This window comes from Cheilinus undulatus, linkage group 10, assembly GCF_018320785.1.
Source record: "Cheilinus undulatus linkage group 10, ASM1832078v1, whole genome shotgun sequence".
Lineage (NCBI taxonomy): Eukaryota > Metazoa > Chordata > Actinopteri > Labriformes > Labridae > Cheilinus > Cheilinus undulatus.
The window spans coordinates 3718323-3733311 of record NC_054874.1 but is presented as its reverse complement, the minus strand read 5'-3'; the positions used below and the strand labels follow the sequence as shown (position 1 = coordinate 3733311).

Below are 14989 nucleotides of genomic sequence, written 5' to 3'. Positions count from 1 at the left end.
GAGGCCAGGAGATAAAAAATATGATTTTTTTACAATCCATCCATCCATGCATCCTTTCATTCATCCATCCATCCATTCATCCATCCATCCATCCTTTCATTCATCCATCCATCTATGCTTCCATCCATCCATCCATTCATCCATCCTTTCATTTATCCATCAATCCATCCATCCATCATCCATCCATCCCTCCACCCATCCATCCTTTCATCCATCTATCCATCCATCCATCCATGCATCCTTTCATTCATCCATCCATCCATCCATCCATCATCCATCCATGCATACATCCATCAATCCATCCATCCATCTATCCATCCTTTCATCCATCCTTTCATCATCCATCCATCTATTTATCATCCATTTATCCATCCATCCATCCATCCATCCTTTCATTCGTCCATCCATCCATCCATCTATACATCTATCCTTTCATTCATCCATCCATCCATCTATCCATCCATCCTTTCATCCATCCATCCATCCATGCTGTTACGACCAGCTTGTTGTGGATAAAGGAAGTAACATAAAACCAGATGTAGTTGGTAAATTAAAGGTATTTATTACAAAAGTAAAACTGTGCTTAACAAAAGTGAGGCAAAATGAAAGGACCGATGAGTGCTGTTCAACTAATAACCAAATAAAACAGCGTCTAACTAGTGTTTTAAAACTAACTGGTGATACAAACTTAACATAACTCCTACCTAACTACACTAACAAAATCTAATAACAAAAGAACAGCACCCCTAAACCTAGTGTGACTAAACAAATAACAAAACCTACATGTGAGTGTGTGCCTAACTAAACTACAACCTGGCCCAGTGCATCAAACAGAATCTTAACAGAAGTTGGACACACTAAACAAATCAAACACAAAGAAGCACAGTGGCGAGCTCAAAACTAAGGTGAAGCTGCGCCCAGACTGAAGGATGGCCAGGCTTTTATCAGGGATGGGCTGATTGGTGCTGTCTTCTCATTGGTTGATTGGTTTTGCTGCAGGTGTTCATTGATCACCTTAGCAGCAGCACAGGTGTCAGGAATCAACCTGGAGGTTCACAATCAGCAGCACCACTCTCACACACACACACACAAACACTTCACAAATAAAATTAGTTGCACAAGGGCGGGGGGGGGGGGTGAGGCTGTGGCCGTAACACCATCCATCCAACCATCCATCCATCATCCCTCCTTTCATCATCCATCCATCCATCCTTTCATCCATCATCCATCCCTCCATCCATGCATCCATCCATCCCTCCACCCATCCATCCTCTCATCCATCTATCCATCCATCCATCCATGCAATGAAAATGGCTTTTCAACTCACTTGAGAACCAAGGCCTCAAAATTCCTCATGGTGCTTTAACAGAGGTGTTTTTTAACAGCTTTGATAGCAGCTTTAAACATTCCCTATAATCCTAAACAACAATATACAAGAGGCTCTCTACGGCAGTCTGAGAAGAGGCACTTGATGCAGCTTGGCTTATATCACATGCAGACAAGAGGAGGGAGAATATAAATAGCAAATATTTAAAAGCCTGTTGTGTTTAAAGTAAGGCTTGAACACTTGACTCTTGTAACAAGGTCTTTCTTTGTATTTGGACAGTCTTTTTGTCATTTCTTCTTCTCTGAAGTCTTTGGTTAACCTCAAGCACCATTTTAACTTTCATGGACATCCAACGGTTTGGTGCCAGCATGCTGTGCATCTTTTCCTTCCTGCTAAAACTGAGCACCAAGGTTACACACATCATAGACACAGCGACACTGATTAAACCCTCTGTCCAGGCTGACATATGGGCCTGTTGTATGCCAGGGTCCCGCTGTGCCATTTAAACTGCTGGCATGTTAAAAACAAGCCTAACGTGAAGGTGAGCACCATCAGTTACTCAGAGAGGCGTTAGAATGGAGTTTCACTTTAATGAGACATTTTCATCATATTTCCACTCCTCTTTGACACCCAGAACACAAACAGATGCCTTCACTTTGTTCAACTCAAACCAATGTACGGTGACACATCTGGCTGCATGTTCCAACTGTGAATAAATCCTCATCCTGCAACAAAAATAGACAGTCACACCTGCACCAGTCGGTTACCAGCTGACAAGACTGTATGGAAATCTGAAGAAATAAAACAGAAGAAACTCATCAAATGCATTATGAAAGCAGAGGAAAGTAAGATTTTAAAGCTGGTCTATGAAAAAAATAATTAAGCTGCAGAGCACAGTGAATCCTTGCAGTCCAAATGCATTAGTTCAGTTTATTTCAGAATAACAGAGCTGTGAGTCTGTTTCCATGCAGCTGGAGAAAGTAAAGATTTCTCTACATTTTTCTGTTTCTTTCTACATTTTCTATGTGCGCTGGAAGTCCATGACATCTACATATTAGGCACTGGTTATTCTGGGATGCAGGCAGTTCCTAAAAAACATAAAAAACAAACAAAAAAAGAAGTAAGAGCCAAACATAATTTGTCCGTCTTTATAGAAATTTGAAATATATGCCTCAATAACTTGGTTCCCTTTCATGTCAAAACTTGGTTATCCTAAATGGTGTGAAATTGTTGTTTTCAGTTTTCTACAGATGATTGTTGAAGTTTTTCCTCTTTTTTTTTCACCTACAAAACAACTTCTATCAGGACAGAGCCACTTTTTGAAGGGAAGTTTTTTAAAAAGTCCTCCAAGTGTTTTAATTACCAAACATACCAACTGATAACCTTAGAAAGCAGATGGATTCGCCCGTTGTTCCAATTCTGATACCAGTATTAGAAATACGTCCGCTACTAGTTAAAATGCAGGTATTGGTATCGGTGAGTACATGAGTTAATGCACTAATCTGATACTGTTTGGTTTTGCGTGTTTAGCAATTCTAAATGTTAGTGCGTTAAGTTTTGTGTAAATTTATGACAATTTGGGCTTTTTTCTTCTGTTTTTTGTATTCCGATGCACATAAATGAAATAAACGTGTACTCTAAAAACATTTGTAATTGCAACAATTTCTGGGGGAAATGGTGTACTTTCTGGAAAAATTAAAGAATTAAAATTTTTATTTGCATTATGTGATCAAACCAAGAATTTTTTATCCTGATAAAAACTATTCAAAAAGATCACTAATATAATCTTAAGATGATTGTTATTGTGATAATTGAAATTCAAATTTGAGTCTGTTTCCTATTCCAGTGCAAAAACAGTCTGCTAATATATGAAAGGACCATTCAAATGAGTTATGTATTTGTATAAATTAGTTTATTTTTATACAAAAATAACAATGAGAAAATCAGCAAGTGTGCATCCAAAAATAGATTTTCACTACAAAAACAACATCCTCGATTAGAGATGGGATTCTGTACCATGACCTTCAAAACTGGGTGCTGATAATTTTACCAAAATCATCTGCTGAAATATCTAAAAATAAATATATATTTGTGTTTGTGTATGTTAAGTGGTCATAGAACCGTTTACCTTTTTCTTCCAAACCACCTTAAAGAGCTGACTGGGAGCCATTAACTCTCAAAATATGATGCAGACAACGAGGAACTCACTCAGAGTCCATGCTCAAGAAGACTCTCTTGCTGTGAATTGGCACCATTATTCCGGTAACCATGGCAATGCTGCTTTTTTCAGTCTCTGCCACCTGCATGGAGTCCCTGAAACGCTCATGTAACATCCCTCTGCTCAGTCGCCTGTGTCCTCCGGTACAGGCCACAGTCTTTGATAGATCTGCCCTTCCACATCTCTATGGCGTCCCTCACGTTGGGCCTCGTCTGTCATCCCAGAAGTGTCACCGGCAGACTCTACGTGCTCTTGATGCCCTGGAAGCCGCAGAAGTTCCAGCGTTTCTCCAGACTGGCTCCAACGCCGGTCAGCTCCTGTCTGAAGGTGCAGGGCAGCCGAGAGAGGAGAGCCTCCACCTCACCAGGGTTAATCTGCAGAGACACATGTCATTGCAGGGTTGGACTATGACTAGAGGGAAGCATACAAAGCATGCTTTTATGTCCCTGTTCAGCTTGTCATTCAATGTAAGAATGGCAATGAAAATAAAGAAAAAATGCAAAAAAAAAAAAAAAAAAGAACATCTTTGCTGTGCAGCACATCTTCAGGGACTTGCTGCTGCTTCATTCCATTTGTATTATCCTAGCATCATAACATGGAACATATGCTCTACAAGGTGAGCTACAGGGACGCCCATGGGCTCTGATATTTTATTCAACAAAGAGAAAACTTAAAATAGATATCAAGCAGACGGAACATGCTCAGCATCTCATGGTGCTCTGTAACTAGTTCTTCATGTGCATCTTATTCTCTAACCTGAAAGAGTTTCATCTATTTCTTAGAATTGATGTTTTTTTTCTAAATGAAAACAGTTCACTACAAAAGAACTCAAACATACTAACCCTGTACTTAGCATTGTCGTTGATACTTTCAGCATTGGTCACAACTTTAAAACTGTTTGAAGATGGTGTTTACCATTTTTTTCTGCAGAATTGGGTATGCATATTTTTTAGTGGCTAAGGGTATGCAGCTGTGTTTCAGACTACTATTGCATACACCTAAAATTATGCCTTTTCTATTTGCACACTGACACTCATCCTCTGCCTCTTGATCTCAGTTAATACGGATTATTATGACATTAGTAAGAGGGTAGAAGCTGATAGAAAGTAGTTCCACTGGTGACGTACACAAATCATGTCCCCTCCCGCTCTATCTCTGATTAGCTCACCCTGATATTCCTACCCCACTAAAAGCAGATGGTAATAAATTTACACACTAGCCAGTGAGAAGCAGAGAAAGGCAGGTTGTGCTTTTACCATTGTAAAAAAAAAAAGTAGCATACCGCTGATTGATGTGCATCAGTAGGGAATGAGAAATGGGGATTCAAATATACGTAAGCGCATATACTGCAAAGAGAATGTGTGTAGAAACAAGGCTGTGGAATCTGAGGCTAGGATGTTTGAGTTTAAGGGGCTGTAATCATTAATTCAGTAATTGTGATGTGATTATATCCATTATGTGTGCATTCTCAATTTTTCTTGATTGGTTTAATTGCATACTTTATTGACCCTTTAAACACACTTAAGTAAAACCACTCTAACGTCTCAGTGATGTAAAATACATCCAGCTCAGCTCCTTAATGTCTCAATTTGCTTTAAAAACAAACACACAGCTCAGTGGACAAGTCAGAAGTCATCTGAACTTTATGATATCAAATATTTACCTTTTTACCATTCCCTTCCCTTCAATCCATATTAAGTTCTTTTTTTTTTATCATGGTTAGGTAATGTTCAGTTTACCTGAAGTTCTTTTTTTTTTCAAAATAAAAGCAGGTCTGCAACCAAACAGGAAATTAATTACACTTAGTTAAAAACAGCACAGAAATGAAACAAATGCAAGAGAAATATCAAAGTGTGCCAAAAACCGCTAAGGACTATAAATTCTGAGATCATCAGTCTTTAAATAGCCCTGCTGTTTATGTTCTCAGGTCTTTGGATGCAGTTTGAAAGCATTTCTGAATTTAAATATGGCTTCAAAATTTTAACTTAGCACAAAAAGTGCATTGGTGTTTGGAAGATTATTTCTTTGTTGTAACAATGCTTCTTAGCCGTAAATCTTTTACCGTTGGAAAGCCTGTTTATTTGCCTTTCAAATGGTGCCATGTTTGTAAGGAACATGCATTCATGGGATGAGCAGTAGAGCTGAGGATGTGGGTTGTGCCCGTGAAAAATTTGTCAAATGTTCCCTGCTAACAGCTTATGCTGCCATTGGCTGTTGTTTGGTGGATTGGATGATTGAAGTCTGAAGAAATATGTCCATTTAACAAACAGGAGTTTCAGTAGCATGTGGAAGTACCATACACAGCCACAACAGCCTGGCTCCTCCTCCTCATGCTGGTCACCAGCCTGGTCACACACTGCTGTGGGATGGCATCCCATTCTTCAATCAGCCAGTGTGGTTGTGTTGGTCACTCTGGTGCTAACAGCACGCCCAAGCTGATCCCAAAGGTGTTCAATGGGGTTAAGGTCAGGGCTGCTGGCAGGCCATTCCATCCTCTCCACTCCCAAGTTCTGGAGGTAGTCTCTGATAAACCCCGCTCTGTGGGGGCGAGTGTTGTCATCTTGGAGGCTAGAGTTCTGTCCTAGACTGTGGAGATACGGGATTGCCACTGGTTGCTGAATCTTATCTTGATATGATACCTCCATGCATTGATATTGCCACCAACGACAATCGTTGGCACCTGACTGTTACCACGTGGGGGTACCAGGAGCTCCAAACAAGAGTCAACAGCAACCAGTGTTAATTTTGGAATCTGTGTTTAATTTGAGTCTCAGTTTCAGTTTTTAGATGAAATGTCTTTAAGTTTTAGTCATATTTTAGTCTTTTCTATCCTTTTTCGTTTTAGTCTAGTTTTAGTCCATTAAAAGTCCTCACATTTTATTTTCTTGCCTAAATCTGGTACCAAGTCATGCTGGTGTGTTCTCTGCATTCTGCCAAACCTGGGGTCCCTGCTTTCTACAGCTGAGAGGCAGAATAGCTACAGCTGCACTATTTTTTGACAGATTTACCCACAGTGGAGAAATATCACAGATTTTAAAAGTCAGACAAAAACTACATTACACTTTAGTCTAGTTTTAGTCATCTGGTTTGGTTTTTGCTAGGTTTAGTCACCACAGATCTATTTTTGTTAGTCTTAGTCTGGTTTTTGTCATGGAAAAAAGGCTGTACACGAACATTTTTAGTAATAGTTTTATTCGACAAAGTTAACACTGCTAGCAACGGCATGATAAGCTGTTTGGCATTGGCATAGAAGATTTTGCCGATTTATTTATGGGCGTAACCCACATACTCAGCTCTGCTGCTCATCCCACAAATGTGTGTTCCTTACAAACATGGCACCATTTAAAAGAGAAATAGCAGGATAGCAATCCAATGGTGAAAGATTTATTGCCCATAAGCATTGTTACAACAAAGAAATAATCTACCAAAAGCTAGTTTTCTTTCTCTTTGTGTAAAGTTTACCTTTCAAATCAGAGTTTTGTTTGAACCATATTCACTTGCTAAATTGATCACTAGATTTAGTACTGATCCGCTTATGGTTTTGGCATCCTCTGATGTAGAAGGAGCAGGTATTCTTATCTCTTTGCACTTTTCTCCCTCCTTTCTTCCTCATGCAGTCAAACGTATCATTATCTGTGAATCTTTACTCTTGAAAATGTAAACAAAGGCTGTTCTCTGCTGTTCATCTACTCTTGTGGCAGCAGTTTAAAACATGTGAAGCAACTCTAGAAATAGCCTGTGTTTAGGCCGGTGGTCTTGTTTACTTTTTTAGCACATAAAGAGTAATGAGTGTTAATTTCAGTCTGTTGCATAACCTTTTCACAAGTCTCCAGAGGAGCTTTAAGCTATTACTTAATTAAAGCTAGGTATGAACTAATCTGTCACCTTTGATGAGCTTCAATCCAGAGGCGACAGTGATCATCGTATTTAAATGCCCACTGTGTTTTCCATTGTTTTTGCTAGACTCAGGAGGATTATAAAAGAATTGCCAAAAATTCACTGCTAAATCTCACACGAATAGCTATTACGCTGTTTGAATCTCTGGTCAGGCCTTAAGCTTAAATGACATTCTTGTGGTAAAGTCTGTAAAGGCATTGTGGAGCAATGCCTCCACTACACAGCAGGATTCTGGCAAACATAAAGCCCATATGTGAGCTCTGTAGGAGGGCTGTCCCAGTGTCTGCACAGCTGCAGACACTGGGACCTGCAGCCAAACACATCCTGAAAGGTGACTACTGCTGTCCTACCCCACCGTGAAGTTTAGCGCCTGTTACCTTTGTGTCCAAACGCTGCAGGTAGGAGCAGATGTACTCGATACTGGCTCCAAATGGGTGGACATGCAAGAACGTGGAGATAATCCCTGCAAAAATAAAGATTAGAATAAATCACAACACTCTAGCTCATGTCACCTGTCCTCTAACTGAATGAAATGCAAACTTTTCCCAGCCCCCCCCCCCCCCCGAGTCCCTGCCCTGTTTAGAGCCTCTAAAGAATAGAGGAGGTGTTTAACCTCTCATCAGAGCCCTGCTGAAATAAACCATCGATGTTAGCTCACAGGGACAGCAAAATAATCCTTTATCTCTGCACACTTACATTCAAAGCACTGAGACCCACAGTTAGAGCAGGATCTGCATTGTCTCAACTTTTACAGGGAGTTTAAAACTTCAGATTTTACCGCCTGCTGGAGTTGGTTCATGCTTTAATGAAAACAAGTTAGCTTGGAGCTGCTCCAATGGCAACAAATCAAAGACTACATCTATGGGTGCATGGAGATACAAATAATACGTTTGATTTAGCCGTTTTATTGGTTTTAAATCATCCACTGGAGTGGCTTTGCTGTCTATATTTATCAGCCTTGAAGGGCTCATAAAAACTGACAGTGCTGTGACAACATAAGCCCACATATGAATGTACTTCAGCATCATCGTAATGCTTTCCAGAACTCCAAACTTTTTGCAACTTCACTTTTTCTTCTTTTGTCCTACTTGGATTCTTTCCACTCACAAAAAAACAAACTCTGGCTGTAGCATAAATTCTAATCCAAGAAGATCCTAAGTTTGTGCTTTAAGCCGTCAGAAATTAGTAGCCTCCATCAGTAACAGATGACATTACAGCTCATTTCACACCAGATCTCGCTGTTCTCCTCTGGTAAGAGTGTTTATGCACGCTCTGTATGCCTTTCATATTGTTTTGAAGAGAAACACATGAGTGTCTGCTTCTGTTTTAGAGAACTCATGCCTGCTACTGGCAACCTGCTACTCTGCCCTGGGAAAAAATGAGTTGTTGCCCCCCTCTGACACCACTTCACCCATATTTCTCTGAATTCTGAGCAATCCCGTCCCCTATAAAAATACCCATTAACTGAAGTGCCTGCAGGTTACTGGGCAGGAATATTTGATTTGTTTTGAATCAGCTTCTTGATTCTGCATCTATTTGTTCAGGAAAATAGAAATATAAGAAAAAATGGTAATAAAGTTGAACTTAAACCAGTTTTTGAACCTAGCAGCTGCCCATCCTGGAGCCTAATGAATGTACCCGGGGTCTTTTCCAACATTTAGTCAATGTCTGCAGCGGTCTCCAGGTGCAAGTGTTACTCCAATAATGCCAGGGTTCAACAAAGTAAAGTGGATGCTTTGGTCCCCATTGAACTGTTCGGCAGTGGGGCATCTATGGTGCAGTATGTAGAGGTCGACCATTCAATCTCCAGCTCCTGCATTTACACACGTAACCCAGAATTGCTCACCCTGTTTCACCACTGCTGGAATTTGAATACATATGGATGCATATAAATGGGATTACTCTATACTAGGGCTGTGAAACATTTTGAATTCTAACTAGTGATTAATCCCAGACTAAGGTTGACTGCAATTGAATTAAACTTTTTAATGACATTTAGAATTGTTTTTTTGACAGTTTGGATCTTCATACTGTCTTAAACTAAAAGTAATTGACTTCCTGTCCTGTATTACAGGTAGATTGAATATTATAACATAAACTTAACCACTGAAAAAGGAACCGTTTTTAGAACAGCGAAGCAGAACCAAAAGACTCACTGCATAAGCAAAGAATGGTGGCTGTGTGACAGTTTTTCTCTGAATGTGATTGTTAAAACGCCTTCCAGACAGGCGCTGTCTTACACGACAAGAAGTGACACAGTTTATCAAAAGTTAAATAACTTTTGAACCATAAATTGTTGCCTCTTACTTGTTTCTCCTCTTGAAGCTAGTCGTTGTGTCTTCCCATTGATGCTATTGAAGCCTTTGAATCCCTTGCAGCAGAATTATTAGGGAGACTGAAGCTCGTGCGACTTTTGAAGAATTTAATTTTTACAGGGACACTGAATGTCTTTTTTATCAGTTCAATCACATTCAGATCGTTTATTACCACTAGCTCCAATGCTAACGCGAATGCTAACCGCTATATTGTGCACTGTTTGTAAGGGTCTGTCAGCCAATGTCAGACTGTTCTATAACCCTATATGATGTGACTAAAAGTAAAGGCAAAAGTGTCTGGACTTTTATCAATTTCAAAATGTTTTCAGAGTTTTCGTCGACTAAATCTATGAATTAAATTGTGAAAAAAACAAAAATTATTTTTGTCTAGAGACTAAAAACTAAGTCTTTTGGAAAGTCAAAGCATGCTGCTTGGTTAGTCAAGCAACATTCTTTGACTCTCCAGGAAACACTTTGCTAGATTTTAATGCAAATGTTCATTTTTATGCTGATGACACTGTATTGTACTGCTTGGCATCCACCCCAGACCAAGCTCTCTCCCAGCTTCACCTTTGGGCAGAATTTTAATGATTTCAAACTTGTTTTAAATGCAGACAGAACAGAAGTCGCACTGTTTTCAAATGCTAATTCTAAGCTACAGATCCTGCCCTCAATCATCACCTCCCAGGGTTCACAGATTGAGTCTGTTTCGAGTTACAGATCTCTTGGTATTTTGACTGATGAATCTCTTTTACTCCTCACATTCAGCTGCTGGTGAAAAGGTTAAAACTGAAATTGGGTTTTTATGTCAGGATCTAATCCAGCCTCTCTTTTGGATCTAAAATGAGAGCATGTCAATGTTCATCGACATAGAGGTGGAGCTACTGTGTATGTGTGTCAAAAGTCCAGTCAGCATAAGTTTGGCTATGTCTGCTGTTCTATGGAAAACAAAATATAATGCTACACACCACTGACGCCAAACAGAAGAGAAACCAGAGCTCAGAGGGACATTCCAAATCTCAGTTTTCCCTCCCTATGTAAAAAAGCTCCAGGCAGAGTTTCTAAAAACCTTTACCTTAGAGGCCTTTTCAATTTCAGTGACCAATAATGCCGTTTGCACATGTATGGGAGGTCAAACGCACCGAAAGACCTCCACTTTCAAAAACATCTGCCTACGTGTGGACTAGGCCAAACTGAACTGAACTGAAACCCAGAGTAAACTGTTAAAACCTGCTTTCCTTTAAACATCTGGTAATCATTTATCCAAGTGTGATTCATTGTATGAACTTCCCAGTTTTACTTTTTGTTTAAATTCAGCACAAAAGACAATACATATCAGTGATTTAGGCCAGGGGTTCTCAGTGTTGGGGTTGAAATGACACTGTTGCCACTTTACACCAGTTTTGTCAAATTTAAACACCTTTTCATCAATTTCCTACCAATTTTGCCAATTTCAACACATTTTTGCCACTTAAAACCCATTTGTTGTCAATTTTAAACCCTTTCCAACACTTTTTTCTGCCTGTTTTTCTCACTACGAAACCAAATCTTGCCACTCTCCACCTATTGTTGGCTCTGTTGACCCATTATTGCTAATATTAACCCTCATTACCACTTTTTACGCCACATTTCACTATTTGATATGCCCATTTTTGCCAGTTTAACCCATTTTTGCCTATTTCTCCTCAGCTAGCCTTTGTTGCCAGTTTATATCAATATTTCATCCCATTTCACCAAATTTCCACCTATTTTTGCCACTTTAATGCTATTTCAGCTGTTTTAATCCCCTTTAACCACTTAGTATGCCCTTTTTTGCTACTTTAACCAATTTTCGCCATTTTCTGTTTTTTTTTTGCCACTTTCATCCAATTTTTGGCACTTCTATCCCATCTCTGCTATATTTAAAATCCAATTTCACCACCTTTCCCAGCACTTTTTGCCATTATTTACCAATTTTTGCTATTTTTAACATACCAACTAGCAGAGCTTCTCTTTCAGAGTGGACTGGACTTGAAGGACTCTTCTCTGTCGGACCATCTCTCTCCTGACTGCAGGACACCACAACAGACAGCGAAGCTTCCTGCAAACACAAAAACATATATAACCAATGTTAACTTGAATGCATCTGCTGCCAGTCACTAGTTTTTATTAAAAAGCTAAAAAGCCAAACTTAAGATCATAAATGCCGAACTATAAAAAGACAAACACAAAGACATCAGAAAGTTTCAGCAGCAGAAAATTAATACAGCAAGAATATGAGGTTTAGGAAGATGAGGCTAGATGCAGCTTAAGCTCTGATAATATAAATAACTCACATAAAGACATTTCGACAAAAACAGGTTAGTGTGGGAAGAAGAAATAAACGGAGAGAGGAAATGATCAAGTGGTTCATTTCACATCTCTGACATGTGGTGGAAAATTGGAAGACGAGTCTGTTTGTCATCTTACAGTGTATTGTTTGTACTATTTCTACTCCTGGTGTGGGATGCCTGATGGCCTTTTTCTGTTTATAATCTATCCATTACACTTTGACAGTGTGTCAGTGAGTGTGGGTGTGCAGACATAGACACATGTGCGATCCATTGTGTCGTTATGACTCCTTTATTTCCTAGCCTAGTTGTGTCTGTGGTGATTTTCTCAAAGAGAAATGTGCTGGCAGTGAATTGGATTGGCCTGTAATGATGTGTCACGTCAGGGGAAGAGGTTGAAGGAGAGGGCCAGAGGAGGAAGAAAGGAAGAGCTGGAGATATAAGGACACACAACAGTACGTGGAGATGAGTGTGCAGAGTTAGACCTTTATTTTTACTTACACTGGCTTGATTAGCGCTCTCCTCGCCGCCTCTGTCGTCCTGCTTCGACGTCTCTAGCTGCGACACATAACAAACATATGAGGAGAAGAAGCAGAGAAACAAGATAAGAGCTAATGCAGACAGACAGAGGAGTGTGGTTAACAGCATGGTGCAAGCATTCAACTAACAGTCTGGTGTATTTTTAGAATTATGTGCTGATTTAGATCATACAAAGGAAACGGAGACATCAAACTCTGAGTGGATATAAATAACACGTCTTGAGAGAACATACACAAAAACACAGCTAACTTGCTAATTCAGTGCCATTTAAAGGCCTGCTTTTTTCACCCCTGTGCCTCCATTATGACTGTCGTAAAGGCCTAAAAGGGGGACAAAGTGATCCTGCCTATGTGCCAGCTCCAGAGGTAGTAAGAGTCGTGACAAGTGTGAGACTGGATTGAGGTAGGGTAGCAGTAGAGATGCAAGGATATTCACAATATACGAGTCACATTTTCAACCCAGAACTCCTATCAAACAGATCCCCCATCAATAGTACTAGTGATACTTGAAAGACAATATATATATTACCTGAAGTTGTTCTGTTTGAGTAGAGCTTGGGCTAAAAAGTAAAAAAAGTCAAGATTTGATTTGGTTGATCTATTTTATATAGCTGAAAAAACAACCAAGTATCTCATCCTCAAAAACTGAGTGTATACTGTTAGTTCAGGCAGGCCATAAACGCTACCATAATTGAGATCAGCTGATCTCCTGCAAGCCCTCATCAGCTGACAGCCAGCTGATTTGCTCTGAGCACACTCTTGGCTAATTGCTCTCATGCTGCTATATTCAAACTGCTCTTGCCCGGCTATGCTCTGCCACTGTCTTTGCAAGCTGCTCCTGCAACCCTCCTCCACCCCAGCTCCTCCTTCATTCTGCTTCTGCCTTTATCAGTGTTATTCTGTTGTCTTGATGCCTGATCTGCTTGGGTTCGAGCTGCTTCTCTCCCTGCCTAATGCTTTCCTTATTGGCATAGGAAGATCATTCAAAAAAATGTGATGAACCCCCAGAGTTAGTCCAGGTCAGTTTAAGCCCAATGATTCACACCTGACATGCATCTTAATCAAATCACATGATTCCCATCCTCCTAATTCAGTGGTCTATTTAAGATGCAAGATTTCCGGTCTCATTCTCTGCTCTGCAGTCCAGACTGAAATTTACATCAAATAGAGTAAAATACAACACTGGGGGGGGGGCTGCTCCTCCCTTAAAACATGTCCAGCGCTGCATAATAATGTGAGTAAATTTAATTTAACCACAGTAAAATTATTGCTCATAAACGGGGAAATTATGATTAAAAAATACATTAAAATGCAGAGATATTTGTAAAAACATTTGTTGATTGATAGCTGGTTGAGGGGGGCCCTGTGTAATGTTCTTTCTGGGGACCCAAAATCCCTAGCTACACCCCTGGTTAGCGGTACTATCATGCAGATTTCTGTTTAAAATCAGTCAAAGCCAAAGTGTTATCAGATACACTCACCGGCCACTTTATTAGGTACACCTTGCTAGTACCTGGTTGGACCCCCCTTTTGCCTTCAGAACTGGCTTAATTCTTCATTTCATAGTTTTAACAAGGTGTGGGAAGTATTCCTCAGAAATTTTCACATGATAGCATTACTCAGTTACAGCAGATTTATCAGCTGCACATTCATGATGCAAATCCCATTCCACCACAAAAGCGGGATGGATCCATGCTTTCATGCTGTTTGTGCCACATTCTGACCCTACCATCTGAATGTCACAGCTGAAATTGAGACTTATCAGACCAGGCCACCTTTTTCCAATCTATTGTCTAATGTTGATGTCCTGTGTGAATTGTAGCCTCAGTTTCCTGTTCTTAGCTGACAGGAGTGGCACCCAGGTTTGACCAGGTGTGTTAGGAGATAGCATTCTGCATACCTTGGTTGTAACGAGTGGTTTTCTGAGTCTCTGGTGCCTTTCTATCTTTCTGTCATCTCCAACCAGTCTGCCCATTCTCCTCTGACCTCTGACATCAACAAGGCATTTTCGTCCACAACTGCCGCTCACTGGATATTTTCCCTTTTTCAGACCATTCCCTGTAAACCCTAGAGATTGCTGTGCTTAAAAATCCCAGTAGATCAGCAGTTTCTGAAATACTCAACATCCATGCCACGTTCAAAGTCACTTAAATCCCCTTTCTGTCTCATTCTTTTGCTCAAGCAAGTCGTCTTGACCACATCTCCACGCCGAAGTGCACTGAGTTGCTGCCATGTGATTGGCTGATCACGTATTCGTGTTAACAAGCAATTGAACTGGTGTACCTAATAAAGTGGCCAGTGAGTTTAGACTTGTTCCCTTGAAACCTAAAACTAAAACGGCATCTGCTCCTGTTCCCATGAACTCTCAACATTATTCAAAAACC

General features: G+C 40.1%; 1 protein-coding gene across 3 annotated transcripts in view; it reads right to left on the bottom strand.

The window, feature by feature from the left end:
- Positions 1-3292: 3292 nt before the first annotated feature.
- Positions 3293-14989, bottom strand: part of LOC121516328 (ecto-NOX disulfide-thiol exchanger 2-like) — a 115783-nt gene continuing 104086 nt past the window's right edge. For 2 of the 3 annotated variants that reach the window (XM_041797553.1, XM_041797551.1), the window contains exons 12-15: positions 12568-12624; positions 11732-11837; positions 7820-7905; positions 3293-3919 (exon numbers count right to left, since the gene is read on the bottom strand). In XM_041797553.1, the coding sequence (XP_041653487.1) occupies positions 3788-3919; positions 7820-7905; positions 11732-11837; positions 12568-12624 (381 nt within the window). In that variant the 3' untranslated portion in view covers positions 3293-3787. Of the gene's footprint in view, positions 3920-7819; positions 7906-11731; positions 11838-12567; positions 12625-13134; positions 13166-14989 lie in introns of those variants that run through there. The other variant, XM_041797554.1, reaches the window with a different exon arrangement.